A 14,820-nucleotide genomic window follows, 5' to 3' on the forward strand; every position below is an offset into this window, starting at 1 on the left:
GAATTTGTAGAAAGCCCAAAAGGTGGTACCCCGGAACCTGGCTCATCCTTGCGCCCGACTTGTTTAAGTGGGATTTTCAGCATTTGCGTGGCACCTACCGATAGTGCTACCAAGTTTGATAGTGAGAATACAGAGTCAGATGGCTCAGAACCCGATGACGGTGGGATCAATGAAGTGGTTCAGCGGTTAAACTGCCGTTTGCTTTCGGTTTTAAGTGGAGACCTTGACCTTGCTGCTCGTCTGATTCCAAAGATTCACGATCTCCTGGATGGAGAAGACGAGGCTGGGATTCTCAGTTTCTCGAGGTCCAGTCAGCAAAACTTTGTAAATGATCAAGGAGATGAGGGGTTGAAGGGTAAGAACCGAGCCTCCGATAGCTCTTCCTCTGCACTAATTAACAGAAACGCACCTTCTGGCTCTTCACCGCAAAACCATGGACGTGGCTCTGGGGAATCCGATAGACGTGGGGAGGGCAGCAGTTTCAAGAGACCCAGACGAGAATCTGACGGGAATTCAGGGGGTACTCCAGATGGGAGTCCCGACGGAAATCCAATTGAGAATCCGGGTGGAGATCCGGGTAAGAACCCTGACAACCCAGGTGGGGATCCTGGAGACGACCCAAGCCTTGTCAAACCTCCCGATACTCTCCCTAACTTCGCTTGCCATTTTTTCAAGCTCGATCCGAGAAAATACGGTCCTTGGACAGGCAGCAAATATGAAAAATGCCCTGGTTCCCGCATCACGGAGTTGCGTCGCATCAAGTAGGGTTCTTTTCCACTTCCACCTAATTATATAACTCATATCTCACAGATACCACTTCAAAGCAGCACACAAAACAGCATCACTGCAATGCAAGCGTTGTTTGTGCTTATTTCAGAACAACACGATTCTCGATGAGCACTATCAAGCACTCGTTGCATGCAATCCCCCAAAAGGGGCTTTGAGTCTCAAGGAAGGCATTGATGATAGTCAATGGGAAGAAATAGGGGTTGTGCTCTCTAAGAAGCGCCAGAAGCGCATCGACGACATTGCCAGATGGTATGCGATTTGGCAAATTTTATTCCCGGGGATTAAAGAGCCTTCAAACCCATGTAGGTACAACAAGCCAATTCGCAGTTTTAAATATGTCTAATGATTTCTAGGGAATGAGCCGCCAGGATATGTAGCTCGTCCCGCGTATAGTGTTGACGCCTTGCTGTCGAAATTCGAGAGACGGATTGAAGAGGACATCAGAAATGGGACCTTACAACGAGAGGAACGAATTCATGAACGTTACTTGCATCATCTTCGACAGACCTTAGAAGAAGATAAAGCTGCTTGCGGATTAATTCAGACTCAACGCTGCGGCAAGGATCGAGAAGGGGAAGTTGATTGTGCGAACTTTGTTCAACCCTACTCCTCAGGCATTGACCATATGCCCTCAATCGGTGGGGATGACCCACATCTAGCTTTCCCAAACCCAAGCGCCGAGGTTTTTGGTTTGCCGAACGACCCATTAGCTGAAGATTTGCAAGAGGAATTCCAGCCGACGGATTCATGGCACTTGTCAAGACTACCACCTGATTCCAATATGAATATCTTGACCATGGGCTTTACAGATCCTACACATGCACCGCTCAATCCGCCCGTATCGGATTCAGCTTTTGGTCACCAGAATAGGCGATCAATATACCTTAATATTGATCCCAACGAAAGTGCTCTAAATCAATTCTGCGGATATGACATCGATTCCGAGGCTGCAAATTTCTTGAGACTCTCGGCCTCACCTCAACCCGAAGGCGACTGAAATACGGCCCGTGAATGTGATCCTATACCTGATCTAGTCGACACTAATTATTTTTTGGGGGACGACTTCGTGACAGAACTTCTATAACCCGAAGACGAGATGCCGGAAGCGATGGTAATATGAAAGAACAAGCATTCTAGAAATGGGTTTCCCAGGCGAACATGAGTTGGACATTGTATATATTGTTTGATTATCCATAGCTATTAACCCCAAAATTTCCACTTCCAACGCTCATGGCATATCTCTCAGCCCGCTCTAAAAGTAATCATAGCAGTTAAGGACGTATTTAGTCAGGCGGTTTCCGTGAATAGAGAAATAGTATTAGATATTTTCCCATCATTCGGTGTCGCAATGTGAACTGGGCACCAACATTCAGGACGCCTCCTCCTCCAGTAGCACCATCATATAGCGATCTTACTGTCCCAAACCTAAGATCTCTTAGAATGGTCTTTTCTATCGAAGATTGTGTACGCACCTGGGTCACCTGGCTGAGGTTTTGGGTTTGTGTCTCCACCTCCACCAGACACTGTTTCATTATTTCCTTGATTAGAAAGTAGCGATTTTGCTGGAGAAAGCATGTTGAAGAGTACAATTAGATTGGATTGTACGGGAGTATGTTACTGAACGAGATGGTAAGGAGAATGCGCCAGTTCTTATATCAACAATCCGCAACTAAGAATCGCGAAGCTGAAGAACATTATTCTGTGAAACTTTGCGAGCTCAGGTTTTCGACCACGTTGCGATTGATTGCATCACCATTCTGCGAAGTTTTGCGAGGCGAGAAAGGGAGGCGCTCGCTTACTTCAGGGAGGTGGTGCAGCGTTCGGTATCTTAATTCATGGGGAGGAGCTAAGACGGAGTTGATCCCTGAATGCTGTGCCACAGCCGCTAAGATCTATAATCTTTATAACGCTTTTGTTCCATCTTTTTTAATCATTCCCTATTAAACCGGCAAAGTTATAATTTAGAGAGTGGTGAATTGTTCTAGTCCTTGCCCCCCGAGTGCTCTCTTATAGTCGTCGTGATGGACGCAATCGACCTGGAAAAACGACATTCAGCCAGGGGGCCGTACAAAATTTTGCCCCAGGAAGATGGTAGGCTAAAAGATCCTCCACATTACAATGACGAATCCAAGGCAGGGCCATCTAACAACAGGCGGGGAGGGAGATCGTCCCTCACTTCCATGTCGAAATCAATGCTAGACAACACTAAGTCGTCAGTCTCAGCATCCAAATACCCTCTAAAAATGACCTCTAAAGTCGTATTCTAGATCCTCGACAAGGAACTAAATCTGAAGGTACATCGTGGTCGCAAATGCTGCCTTGGCTCTAATTATAATTCCTGTTGGGTTTTCTCTGTTAATAATATTCGTTAGAATTACAGTTCCATTCGACCAACAATGGTTCACTTGTTACACCCGTAATAATCTCTCTTCTAAAATAGTGTCTAAAAATGGCTCCTCCTTTTTTAATATCAACGTAACGTTTGGGAGAATGCCATTTGGCACAGCAAAGTTCATCGATCTGGTTTGGAATGTGAGGTTCTCCCGGCGTGCTCAAGCAATATTGGAGTGGATTGCATACCAGGTCAACACAGCTACTCTGCTCCGGACCATAGAGACTCATCCGGAAATTCCCCCCTTGTCCACCTATCACCTATCAGCTTAGTAATCCGTAGGGGGCTTCTATTCCATACCTAAGCTCGTGATTTAAACCGATGTCTCCCCTTTATGGTCCTCCACTTCTTTCACATAAATGTCCCTATCTAAACAAGCTTGATAAAAGTGGAAAAGGTAATGTGAGGCATTAAGGAGGAAGAATAAAGACGGGGATCAAAACCCACGAGCTTGGAAAGCATCTTGGAATAGATGTGGCAAAGGGATTTATATTAAATTTATCTTATGCTATAGTTAAATCACTTGGCATAGTTAGAAGGTGTCTACTTTGGGATCCCTGGGTGCTTTTTTGGACTCGATGAGTATCTCGTCAAAACTTGGCGAATTTGATATAAGAGAACGCTAAGTGCTAAGTTAAACCAAGTGTGATTAGGTAAAAAAAAATATAGGAAGGTAGAATCGCAGGACGAGATGCTCAGGTGAGCTGGCTGAGCCAAGGGTGATTAGCGCCTGAGCGAGAGCGGCAAGCTTAGTAACCGAATGCGACGCAGAAGAGAGAAAGAATTGATTCATAATACCCTTGTATTTTCCATAATATGGATCAACTTTCCTCACTAAAGCCAATACTATATCTACTAGCTTTAATAATACATAGACACCAGTCCTTGTTCACACCCTCCCTCCTCTAACACCGACCTTCTCCCAACGGCCCGCCAGGCATGCCCAGCATATACTTAACCTTTACTACTAAGAAACGTATAAGTAAATTAGAATACATCTTGCTTTATTATTACTATTACTCAAGTATATGCTCAGTATATAAAACCCATATACTTAGTATATTCTTTACCTTTATTATTAAGAAGCATATAAGCAAGCTAGAATATATCCTGCTTTATTATTGCCCGTAATATATACTCGGTATATAGAACTCATATACTTAGTATATGCTAACCCCAACCCGTAGGGCCTTTATGCTTTAATATATCCCAATGCGGGGGGCTCTCACTGCCCCTCAATCCCCCGGACTAACCCTGACCCTAAGCCCCCTCGCAAGCTCGGGACTAACCCGAACCTTCCTAGCCTGTATAGTCCATAGCCTGTATATATACAGAGTATAAGAAGAGCATATATAGAGCACATGCCCAAAATATAACTGTTACAAAACCTATTCATTTGCTCGGTTAGCTGTCTCGCTTCCTTAAGCGATACTATGGATCAGCTAAATAAACGAGCATATGCAGAGTTTGATACTATGGTTCAACTAAAACCCCAGACTTTAAAGGCCGCAACCAAATTGACTATACAACGTTGGAACATCGTGAAATGTTAAATATTTTTTAATGGAAACCATCTCCGCCTATTCAAATTCTCGTTTCATGATTTTCCTCCTCTATCTATTTCTACTTCTTCTGCTACGTTGGGGTGACGGCCATGGCGTCTGGGGAGAACCTGGAAATTGCAGATAAATGCCCCGAGAACAAAGGCATGTGCTTTCGCCACAGTTACGGAAAGCCGCAAGGATGACTTCTGCCAGCGAAAAACGCAAAAAGCGAAATCTGTCTATACCCCCTCATCAGTTGGGCATATTCTTAGTGGTGAAGAATGTACACTCCTACATCTGCTTCTCTGCTTGTAGTGACATCTCCTGTGCGTTCCATCATCATCGGTTTGTTTTCCCGTGTGGTCATCTGCATATACGCAAGCTGTTGTTCTGGTGTATTAATGGTCTAACCGCAGCCCGTGACTTGATATGATCTAGTCTTCCAGTGGGAAAGGGGCTCAGAAACGCAGAGCTGAGAAAGTCGAGTCAATAGGCAACATGATGCATACTTATTCGTATCTTAATCTCTCAATGTATTGCGGTCAGTAGTATGGGAAAAGAATCTGATTGTAATTTCTGAATCTATCTTTGCGCAATTTGTATACAAGTTACTTGCAAATCCTGCCGAATCTGCAAAGCCTGCCAACTGCTTGCAAATTACGCTAATATTTCACTTAAATCAGGCATCGGCAAAGGCCTGGAAACCTCAGGGGGAAACCCCCCTTAGAAGGAATGGGTAACTAGTTAAGCTTGTGTAATTACCAATTCAACAGTTTATATAAGTGGGAAATAAACTGTTAGACATAGTACGTCTTAGTTGGCTCTGAAACACTTCAACCCAAAACAAGCATTATTTCGTCCCCGTCTTGTTCTTGCCAAACTTCTTCCACCACCCTCCCAAGGCCGCGTCGATATGCAATGCCATGCTCCCAGAATATCCAGAGAATGTTGTGGAAGTTGTACCTCTCCGACAATTTTGGCCTCTCTGGTAGGTACCATTCGTCGATCCAGCTAGAGTGGATATATTCGCTGTTACTGACGGACCCCTTGGATATGGAAACCAATTCACACATGCCATCGCCAGCATCATGTGCGACCTCTCCTCCCGGAATATTGTGATGAGGCCGTAGAGATCCCGCCCACTTTCCTTGCTTATCTAACAAAGAGTAGAAGGTACCTGCTCGATTTCTACAATGCTGCCGCTCCCCAAGATAGAGGAAGCATTTTTTTGTCTTGCATGAAAGTAGCCTTTCCATAGTGTGGGCGAATGGGAGGGAGGGGCAATTCTTGAGCAGTTCCCGCTTCTCTTCCCGCAAGTCGCCAAGGTACCATGTCACAACCGAGGATACCCGCGCCGAACCATCTTCGTTTGCGCTGAGCCCCCGTTCCCAACTTTTCGTGTCTATCCCCCCCTGCCAGCCTGCCCAGGACCAACTTGGTGGGAGAATATCATTCTCATCATCGTCTTTCGGTGCCCTCCGACGTAACTTAAGTTCTGGCTGCCAGAGTAAAGCCAGGTCGAAGAACATGTGTGGAAGTCCCCAGACAAATCCTCCTTTGAATGTTGTTAATGAAGATAATATTCCGTCAAGGGCATTCAAAGTATCAACTGAGTATGTAAATTCGCGTTTGTTGTAGACAGCGATCAGGTGACCGAACCACTCTATGTTTGGCCGCTGTTCTGTGAAAAGGTTAGCGGCTTGGGAAAGTTGGCTTTCGTCTGCGTCGTTGCATTCTGTGATTGTGTTAAAGTCGTTATCCTCGTGCCAAGTCGCCACGCTACATTCCCAACGGATCGTCTGTCCTTCAAAAATAAGCTTCCTGGGAGAGAAGAGTTCCTCCTGAAAAGTCCATCCCCGTGATGCCCATGGAGTGAATTTCTTATCCACTGACCAGGGGTGTACAATTGCTTCTCTCTCATTGCTGAGTTTGAATATCTCTTGACGTAGGTTGCGAGCTACAGATCCTGGAACACCATGCAGACCGTGAGACGAGTCAGAGCCATCTTTCGCGATGATGGTAACCGTGGCTTCTGCATATATTGACGCCATGTTGTTCAGCTGATCTTGTTTTGTGGAGTACTCATCTTGGATAATACACAACGCATCAACCCAAAGGTAATGCTCTCGAAGGATTGCAACAACATTCATGGCATCTCGTATCGTTCTAGGAATGTCGAGGCCACCAGAATCCAAGGCACCAGGGTTTTGCAACTGCTGTTTATTGCTCCGCATAGCCCTAAAGTTTCTTGCTGCCCCCCAAACATAACTCAAAGCAACATATGTCATGCCCGGCCTGCCTGCAACTATACATCTTTTGCTGACATCTACCAACCAGTTTGGCGAAGCTGGTGCTAGGAAAGTTGAATTAGGAAGACGCCTGCACTTAGAGTGATGCAAGATACAGCAATCACTTTTCCACTGTTCCATCAACGTGCAATCAATCCATTGGGAATCCAAGATGCGCCCGTATCCTGTTGATTCTTTCTTCACGAGACCAAAGCCAGGACTTGAAGTAATCGTATAATCATTCTCTTCTCCACTGTCAGCGAAGAGTCGAATGTAAGGATCCCTCAGTTTGTGGATCATAATCGTGCTGTAAGGCTCCTCCAAAATCGTTGGTGTGAGAAGCAGCTCCAGAAGATCCAGATGAGCGACGCATGGCATCGATGATAACTCCTCTACGGACCCAATATTGAAAGAGAGTGGCTTTTCGTACGGTGCCATCAACGAGTCTGATATATCATCACATTTCGCACAGCCTTTTGTAAGCTTGAAATCTGCAGTGTCAGCAATGGCGGGAAAGATGAAAGTAAATGAATTTAACCGACCTGAAATTTGCGAAGCTGTGAGAGATCCATTGTGAGAGGATGGCATGGCGAATTGAAGGCCTATGGATTTCGTGGTATCATAGTCCATGATGTTCGGCAAAGACCCAGTACTGAAGATGCATACCGGTACAAAAGCTACGCGTAAGTTGCTACGCTAGACAAGAGAAGTCAGTTGGCTGTGCCTGAATGATTTTAATTGGAGCATTACTGCATGATGGCCCTGGAAAAATAAGCTGTGTAACCACGTGCGCCGTGAAGTTTGGGGGCCATATTGTGAAGCCTATGTCAAGATTTGCTTCTGGATTTGCAATTGGTTCTGTATCTTTGGAGAGCCTTGACTTAAGATTCTTGACAGACGTGGTACTGAGACGAGAGGAAGATAAGGTGACGATAGACGAGGCTGGGGGCTGCAGCGCTAGCTTCAGGGGCTTGCTCGCCAAAATTAGCGATCTTTAGCGTTGATTAGTGAGGTGAGGTCCTAAACGACCTCAGCGATGTTGAGAGGGTAATTTTGGGGTCCGGCAAAAGAGCATATAATTGATGTAAAGGCTAAGGTTTACAAGTGCCCAAAAATCAGAGTTTTACCCTTAGCGCCATCACGTGCAAAGCAGCCCTTTCAACAAGCGAGTCAGCCCGCTGCTTCTCACTCTCCAGCTCCGCCCCTCCTCAAACCCTCATCCCTACACAACGGCACTCCCCGCCTCTCAACAACAAACTCCACTTTCACACACTCTCCATGAGGTCATTATCATCCTCACACATAAAAGAATGGCTCCACACCAGCCCCTCCCTCGTATCCCAAATCCAAGAAACCTGCCACCTTATCCTGACGGATGAGCGTTTCACCTCTGACCCCCCACGATATCTTCGGCTCCGTGGCCGTTCTCATCCTCTCTGGCACACCTCCATTGGCAAACCACCTCCTCTCCTTTCCCTTCAGAATCCCGGAATTTGCTGCTCTGTCACCAGGGCAATTACCACCTTCTTTATTACTACGTGTAAGTTCAATGAGAAGCAGAAGTTGGTGCTTGAACTGTGGTGGAGCGCAATTCCGGAAAGTGGGAGACCGTGTAATACGCCATGGAGAATAGATGGGAAGAGGTTAGAAGGTGTGAGGAAAGGGACTGATGCCGAGAGGATGGCGTGGTGGGAGGAGTGGATGATAATTGATGACTTGCGACAAAGCTCGGCATCACTACTGATGAAAACCTGAACGTCAGTGCACATCCTTGGAAAGGCTCTGGTGGTCCTGCGGAACTTGCGACTTATGCGAAGCTGTTGTGTCAGCCAAGAACGGCGTAATTCCGAGCATGGAAAACGTTCAGGAGGCCTTTGAGGCCATTGATAAGTTGCTCACGTTGCACGGTGGGCGTGGCAATGATTTCCTTGTCCGGGTGTACTTATCCTTGCGTTGCACTGTACTTGGGGAAGAAACAACAAGCGATCGAGATTTTGACGAAGGCGAATTCGAAACTACCAGGAGAGTTTCGGCTCCACAAGTTGCTAGACGTCCCGCAATTGTATGCAATGTTTGCTATACACTCATTCCAAGACCCTCCTTTGCTGAAGTTTCTGGAGGGCAATGGGTTGATGAATGTGGAAGAAGAATTGATTACTGCACTCCGCACTCGCACTGAACGTGGTGAGAAACCACCACTTCACAATATCTCTATTGGGGAGCTACTGCAACGATTCTGGAGGCTGTCTTTGTTGTGAATAAGGGTGAGCATGTGCAGGATGACATCACTTCTCCAAAGGAGATATTGCGTGAGCCGCAAACGGAGGAGGAATTGCTAAGACGGAGGAGAGATTGGGAATATGTTTACTGTGTGAGTCCGGTGGCGCAGTGTGATGACTATGCTGGTGTGACCCGAGGAGGGGTGGAGGAAGATGCAGGAAGCTGTGGGGAAAGGGGTAAGGGAAGGGGGGTATGCGTATTTACATTACGCACATTGGGCGTTGGGCGTTGGGCGGATGGAGTGGAGATTCATCATAGTGTAGGGGATTGGATTGATGGGATGACTGATGACTGTGGGGTTGGAGAGGGATGTTGCTGCTGGGAAAAGGGGATAGTATCCATTGAAATCGGTGATGAAGGCCGCATAGCAGGTCCAGAAACCAATGAATTAACAAGTCGGAGATCCTTTAATCCTAAAGCAAGGATTCAAACGTTTCATTCCCATCTCAGTGGAAAGTAATTTTGCACTGGCGAGTTTCTTCAAAAGTGACAAGGGTGGCGAGAGTGAGGGAGATTTTGCTCTTTACAGGTGCTATATTTTTGCAAAGGAAAATGATGCATTTTCACTAAAGGATAAAGTTTCTTCACTTGCAATTCTTTTATAAATTATACATGCTCTCCCAGTGGGAGAGGAAGAGAAGAGCTACCCCTGCAAGACGTTCCCAATGCGTCCTAGCCCGTGACTACCGGTACCCCTTCCCACAGCTCCACACGCATCACCACGATAACACCTTCCTTCCCTTATCAAACCCCACTTCACGTGTTTGCACAACGCAGCACAGCTCCTCCTATCCCACTCTCCAATTGAGCTCCTGTACATAAGAACCAATGGCACCCCTCAATCCAGCCTCGCTTCCCCTTTCTTCATCATTCACACTTCAGCGCGGTGACTTGTCTCTACTGACTCCTAACATGGCAGCAACAGTAACCATCTCCTCCGGCGCCACATGGCAAGAAGTCGCTGCCGACAGACAAAAACACCGCGATGTGACTCTCTCCCTACTCGATCCTCCTCTCCCCCCAATCGAAGATATACCCCTGAACACGATCCCACTTGCTCGCAAATTCCTCACAGCGGACGAGATAAAGATCACAGAGACGCTGGTTGAAGATCTAGTCCCGCAGCTTGCAAAAGGAGAGCTCAGTTCCGTAGCTGTAACGAAAGCATTTCTGCGGCGTGCAGGACTTGCTCAGAAAGCCGTCTGTACCATTCCCCCTCTTCTCCTGTGGACACCAGCTAATGACTGAGCAGACAAACTGCATCACAGAACTCCTTCCACAACCCGCCCTCGAACGTGCTGCATACCTCGATGCCTACCTCACAGGGCACAAGAAGCCTATCGGTCCTCTTCACGGCCTCCCGATCAGCGTGAAAGAACATATTGGCATGAAGGGTCTGGATTGGAATGGAGGGTTTGTGTTTTGGGTGGGGAAGGTAGCGAAAGATGATGCGCATATTTTGAGTATTTTGTGGGGTGCGGGGTGTGTGTTTTATGTGAGAAGTACACAGCCGCAGAGTTTGATGCATTTGGAGACTAGTAGTAATCTTTATGGGTATGCTGAGGAAGTGAGAGATGCGGGAGAAGAGTGTTGCGCTGGGCTAATACGGGATACAGGGTCACCACGAATCCTTTCAATACGACACTCACAGCTGGTGGTTCTTCTGGTGGAGAAGGTGCTCTTGTTGGGTTTCGAGGGAGTTGCTTGGGCATTGGGACAGACATTGGAGGGTCAATTCGAAGTCCTGCTGCGAACAATGGTCTACCTGCCATACCTAGGCTGTTGAACAGTTTCTGACAACAAGCAGGAGTATATGGCATGAAGCCTACCTCTGGCCGTCTGCCCATGAGAGGATTGACAGCCACGCAAGAGGGCGAAGAACAAATTGTTCCCACCATCGGCCCTCTGTCAACTAGTCTCGAAGGCTGCAAATTATTCATCAAAACGATCATTGACGCGAAACCTTGGTATGAAGAACCAACTTTGCTCCCATTTCCGTGGAAAGAGGAAGAATTCTTCAAAGGTAAGAAGCTGAAAGTTGGCGTTCTCTGGGATGATGGTGTCGTAAAACCACATCCACCCATCACACGGGCACTGAAGCAAGTTGTCGACAAGCTGAAGGGAAAGCCGAACATCGAGATCGTGGAATGGAAGCCCTACAAGCATGATCTTGCATGGGAACTCATCGTACGTCCTTATTCATCCCATCCCAGATGCTCGAGGTCCGAATTGATTGTCCGAGCAGGCGAATCTCTATTTCTCCGACGGTGGTGCCGACGAAGCAGGAGCTATCAACTCCTCTGGCGAGCCCTGGAGACCCCTCACCAAGCACATTTTAACAGACAATCCACATTGCCAACCCCACTCCATCTCCTCCATGTGGGCAGCAACACTCAAACGCGACGCATACCGCGCTGAATACGCCTCGCTATGGAACTCGACCGCAACATTCGTTGGACCAAACGGCGATCTAGAGGGTATGGTCGATGTGATTCTGTCTCCTGTTGGTCCGGGAGCGGCGCCGAAGATTGATACTGCCAAGTGGTGGGGTTACACGAGTCAGTGGAATCTGCTCGATTATCCCGCGCTCGTGTTCCCGGTTGATAGAGTTGATGTTGTGAATGATGGAGAGAAGGTGGAGTACGAAAGTAGGAATGAGAAAGATGCTTTCAATTGGGGGCTTTGGGAAGGACACGGTGCGGAAGGATGGGAGGGGGCGCCGGTTTGCTTGCAGCTTGTTGGGAGACGGTGAGTCTTCTTCTTTTTGTTAACATTACCTGTTCTTTCTTTACCTCGTTGATTGCAAGTGGAGCGACTGACGGTTTGTAGGTACGAAGATGAGAAGGTTATCCAGGCACTGGAGATCTTGAAAAAGGAGGCTGGATTCCCGTTTGTTGAATATATCTAGCCGCATCAAATCACGTTATCCGCATGACCCCTTTTGTCTTGGGCCGGTTACGCCTTCCAGAACATCTTGCAGATGCACGCGTTCGTGGCGTTGAGTTGTGGAAATGTTTAGCCGCCCGGTGTTGCATGCATCGACACCCTGCAGGGATCGAGTAGTTCTCGTCAATTCGATCTGGTCTTTTTGCACTGCGATTATTGGTCATGCACATGCACACAGCTCCGGCCTCGAAAATATTTAGCCAGCCTCTTCAACTTTTGTTCGCGAGTGCATTGGCATGTTTTGTTTTGCAAATCTACTCGCACTCGACAGGTCCTCGACATTTTAGGCATCCTTCCTCATCCACACCTCCGAACTTTTTCCAGCCTCCTGATTTATTCCTCCCAAATCTATTGGTACTTGATACGTTCTTCGCGCGCGTCCCTCGTAATTAGGTTTCCAATCACCTCGGTGTTCTTCCTCAAGTGAGACCCTCCGCCACCACTCACCGCGCAGGCTGGAGCTACCCCGCCTTTTGGGCACACCGTACTGGTACCCCACGGCGGCCACGTTACTCAAACAAAACAAAGACCCTGCATCATCCTGCACGCGTGTGTTGACCTGTGCATTGGATTGAATTTGTACATGACGCCTCCCCTTGCTCTGGCGGTGCGATGCGTCACGCGTGCTAGACGAGGCCGAGACCGGATTATCGTTTTCCTTCATCCCCAAAATCCCCTCCATTCCTTCTTTTTACTCGTTTGAAAAAGCGGAACATGACGGCCCCCAGCCCCTGCGATTATTTTGGAGTTGATTTCTTGTTTTTGGAGGGGAGATTGGTGGAGTTGCGTGGCGAGGGAAGAGATTTTGCCTGCACGGGACTGCACGGTGAGAACGCGTCGCAGGCGATGTGCTCCGTCAAATGTCTCACTCTGGCAGGAGTTCCTGCACGCCCGCCACACCCTTTCTTCTCCTCACCGACTCCTCGGTCTTTTCTTGTCCAATCTTGCAGCGCTTTTCGAGAAGGATGGTTTACATGTCACTTTGTGGCGTACATCTAAGTTAGGGTTGGACAATGCTGGCGGCAAAACCTCACGATGGTACCGGAATTCGGTCGCGTGCATCAACGACGTCAAATAGAAAGAGTCAGTGATGGCGAAGTTTTTTGAGGCGGAAGATATGTGATGCGGAGCTGCCCAATGCGTGGGAGAACGCGTGAAGCTCTTGCACCACGTGCAGCGATGGGAGGGCGAGAAAGGGAAGGAAAGTCGGTGCTGCCTGCAGTTCGCGACGCTTTGAAGCCAAGTGAGAGGCAACCCCCCACCCATGGCAGACTCACCGCCCATTGACTCCAAGGGTGTTGAACCTGAACTGAACCTTCTTATATACCCATCATCCTCCCTCTGCTTCAACTTTCTTTCTTCAAGCCTGGTGCTTTTATATACTCTCATCTCAAAACTCTCTCATCCTCCCCTTCCCCTCAGCCTCACCGCTTTCTAGTCTCGATATAGAATAGAACAGCCCAAGTCCATTCATCTTCACTGATCGAAATGGCAGACACGACACCCGCACCCGTGGATCCCGTTGCGGCGCTCGAGGCGAGGGAAGCTGCTGTATGTCTACCTTCCCATGATCTAAAACGAATGGCAATGTTGATCATTTGCAGGTTCTGGCACGCGAACAAGCAGCCGATAAACGAGAAGCAGATCTTGAGGCGAGAGAGGCTGCCGTGGCTGCGAGGGAGGCCGCAGCGGCACCAGCCGCTGAGCCAGAGGAGAAGGCTGTTGAGCCTGAAGCTGTAGTAAGATTTGTTTTCTTTTCCTACTCCGCCAGAAGCTCGCACATGAGCGAGGCTGCATACAACTTCGCTCTCATTCTCTTTCACACCCTCTCCGCATTGTTAGGATTACGTGATTTTACGGGAGTTGTTAGGATATAAAAAACTAACCGAAAGAAAATAGCCCGAACCAACACCTGTAGAGGAAACTCCGGCGCCCGCTGAGCCCGAGGCTGCTGCACCAGCTGCTGTGGAAGAGCCAACGCCTGCTCCCGTCGAGGCGGAAGGCGCCGCGCCAGTTGAGCCAGTGGCCCCTGCTCCATCGGAGCCTGTGACCGAAGAGGCGAAGGAGGAAACTCCAACTGCACCAGAGGAGCCCAAGGCCGAGGAGACACCCGCTCCCGCTGAACCCGAGGTCGAGGCCCCGAAGGAGGAGACTCCTACCGCCGCCGAACCTGAGATAGAGGCACCGAAGGAAGAGACAAAGCTCGAGGAGCCCACTGCTGTTGAAACCGAGGCCCCAAAACCTGAGGAGACCCCGGCACCAACTGAGCCAGAGGTCGAAGAACCCAAAACCGAAGAGCCAGCTGCTGTCGAGACTGAAGCACCGAAGGTTGAGGAGCCAGTTGCAGAGCCAGAGGCGCCAAAAGAAGAGAGCAAGGTCGAGGAGCCAGCCCCAGTTGAACCCGAGGTCGAGGCGCCAAAGGAGTCGGAGCCAACTCCCGCTCCGGTCGAGACTACGATTGCTGCTGCGCCTGTAGCTCCTGAGCCAATTGCCGTTTGACGACGATGGTGGGCACGGAGGAAAGAAAAGGCGAGGTGAGGTTGTTTGGTGGTGTTATTAATACGGTGGCGGTGGTGTGATT

General features: G+C 48.4%; 5 protein-coding genes across 5 annotated transcripts; 3 read left to right on the forward strand and 2 right to left on the reverse strand.

The window, feature by feature from the left end:
• The first annotated feature begins 258 nt into the window (after positions 1-258).
• K444DRAFT_223215 (uncharacterized protein) lies at positions 259-2,095 on the forward strand. Its single transcript, XM_024871164.1, has 4 exons — positions 259-577; positions 676-761; positions 811-1,091; positions 1,143-2,095. The coding sequence occupies exons 1-4, from the start codon at positions 434-436 to the stop codon at positions 1,784-1,786; spliced, it is 1,155 nt and encodes a 384-aa protein (XP_024727917.1). The 5' UTR covers positions 259-433; the 3' UTR covers positions 1,787-2,095.
• Positions 2,096-5,363: 3,268 nt separating this feature from the next.
• Positions 5,364-7,596, reverse strand: K444DRAFT_620196 (HET-domain-containing protein). The gene is made up of 2 exons (XM_024881653.1): positions 7,556-7,596; positions 5,364-7,496 (listed from the first exon to the last, which is right to left on the reverse strand). Exons 1-2 carry the CDS (start codon positions 7,583-7,585, stop codon positions 5,559-5,561), a joined length of 1,968 nt encoding a protein of 655 aa, XP_024727918.1. The 5' UTR covers positions 7,586-7,596; the 3' UTR covers positions 5,364-5,558.
• Positions 7,597-8,118: 522 nt separating this feature from the next.
• K444DRAFT_223220 (uncharacterized protein) lies at positions 8,119-8,850 on the forward strand. Its single transcript, XM_024871165.1, has one exon. It carries the CDS (start codon positions 8,292-8,294, stop codon positions 8,766-8,768), a length of 477 nt encoding a protein of 158 aa, XP_024727919.1. The 5' UTR covers positions 8,119-8,291; the 3' UTR covers positions 8,769-8,850.
• Positions 8,851-10,205: 1,355 nt separating this feature from the next.
• Positions 10,206-12,201, forward strand: K444DRAFT_544550 (amidase; the record flags this gene model as incomplete). The annotated part of the gene is made up of 6 exons (XM_024876058.1): positions 10,206-10,493; positions 10,546-10,847; positions 10,910-11,052; positions 11,098-11,480; positions 11,539-12,041; positions 12,123-12,201. 6 exons carry the CDS (start codon positions 10,206-10,208, stop codon positions 12,199-12,201), a joined length of 1,698 nt encoding a protein of 565 aa, XP_024727920.1.
• An 835-nt stretch (positions 12,202-13,036) lies between these two features.
• On the reverse strand, positions 13,037-14,018 carry K444DRAFT_223352 (uncharacterized protein). The gene is made up of 2 exons (XM_024871166.1): positions 13,700-14,018; positions 13,037-13,645 (listed from the first exon to the last, which is right to left on the reverse strand). Exon 2 carries the CDS (start codon positions 13,626-13,628, stop codon positions 13,152-13,154), a length of 477 nt encoding a protein of 158 aa, XP_024727921.1. The 5' UTR covers positions 13,629-13,645; positions 13,700-14,018; the 3' UTR covers positions 13,037-13,151.
• Between the last annotated feature and the right edge of the window lie 802 nt (positions 14,019-14,820).

The sequence above is a fragment of the Hyaloscypha bicolor genome (assembly GCF_002865645.1).
Source record: "Hyaloscypha bicolor E unplaced genomic scaffold K444scaffold_182, whole genome shotgun sequence".
In the NCBI taxonomy this organism is placed as follows: Eukaryota; Fungi; Ascomycota; class Leotiomycetes; order Helotiales; family Hyaloscyphaceae; genus Hyaloscypha; species Hyaloscypha bicolor.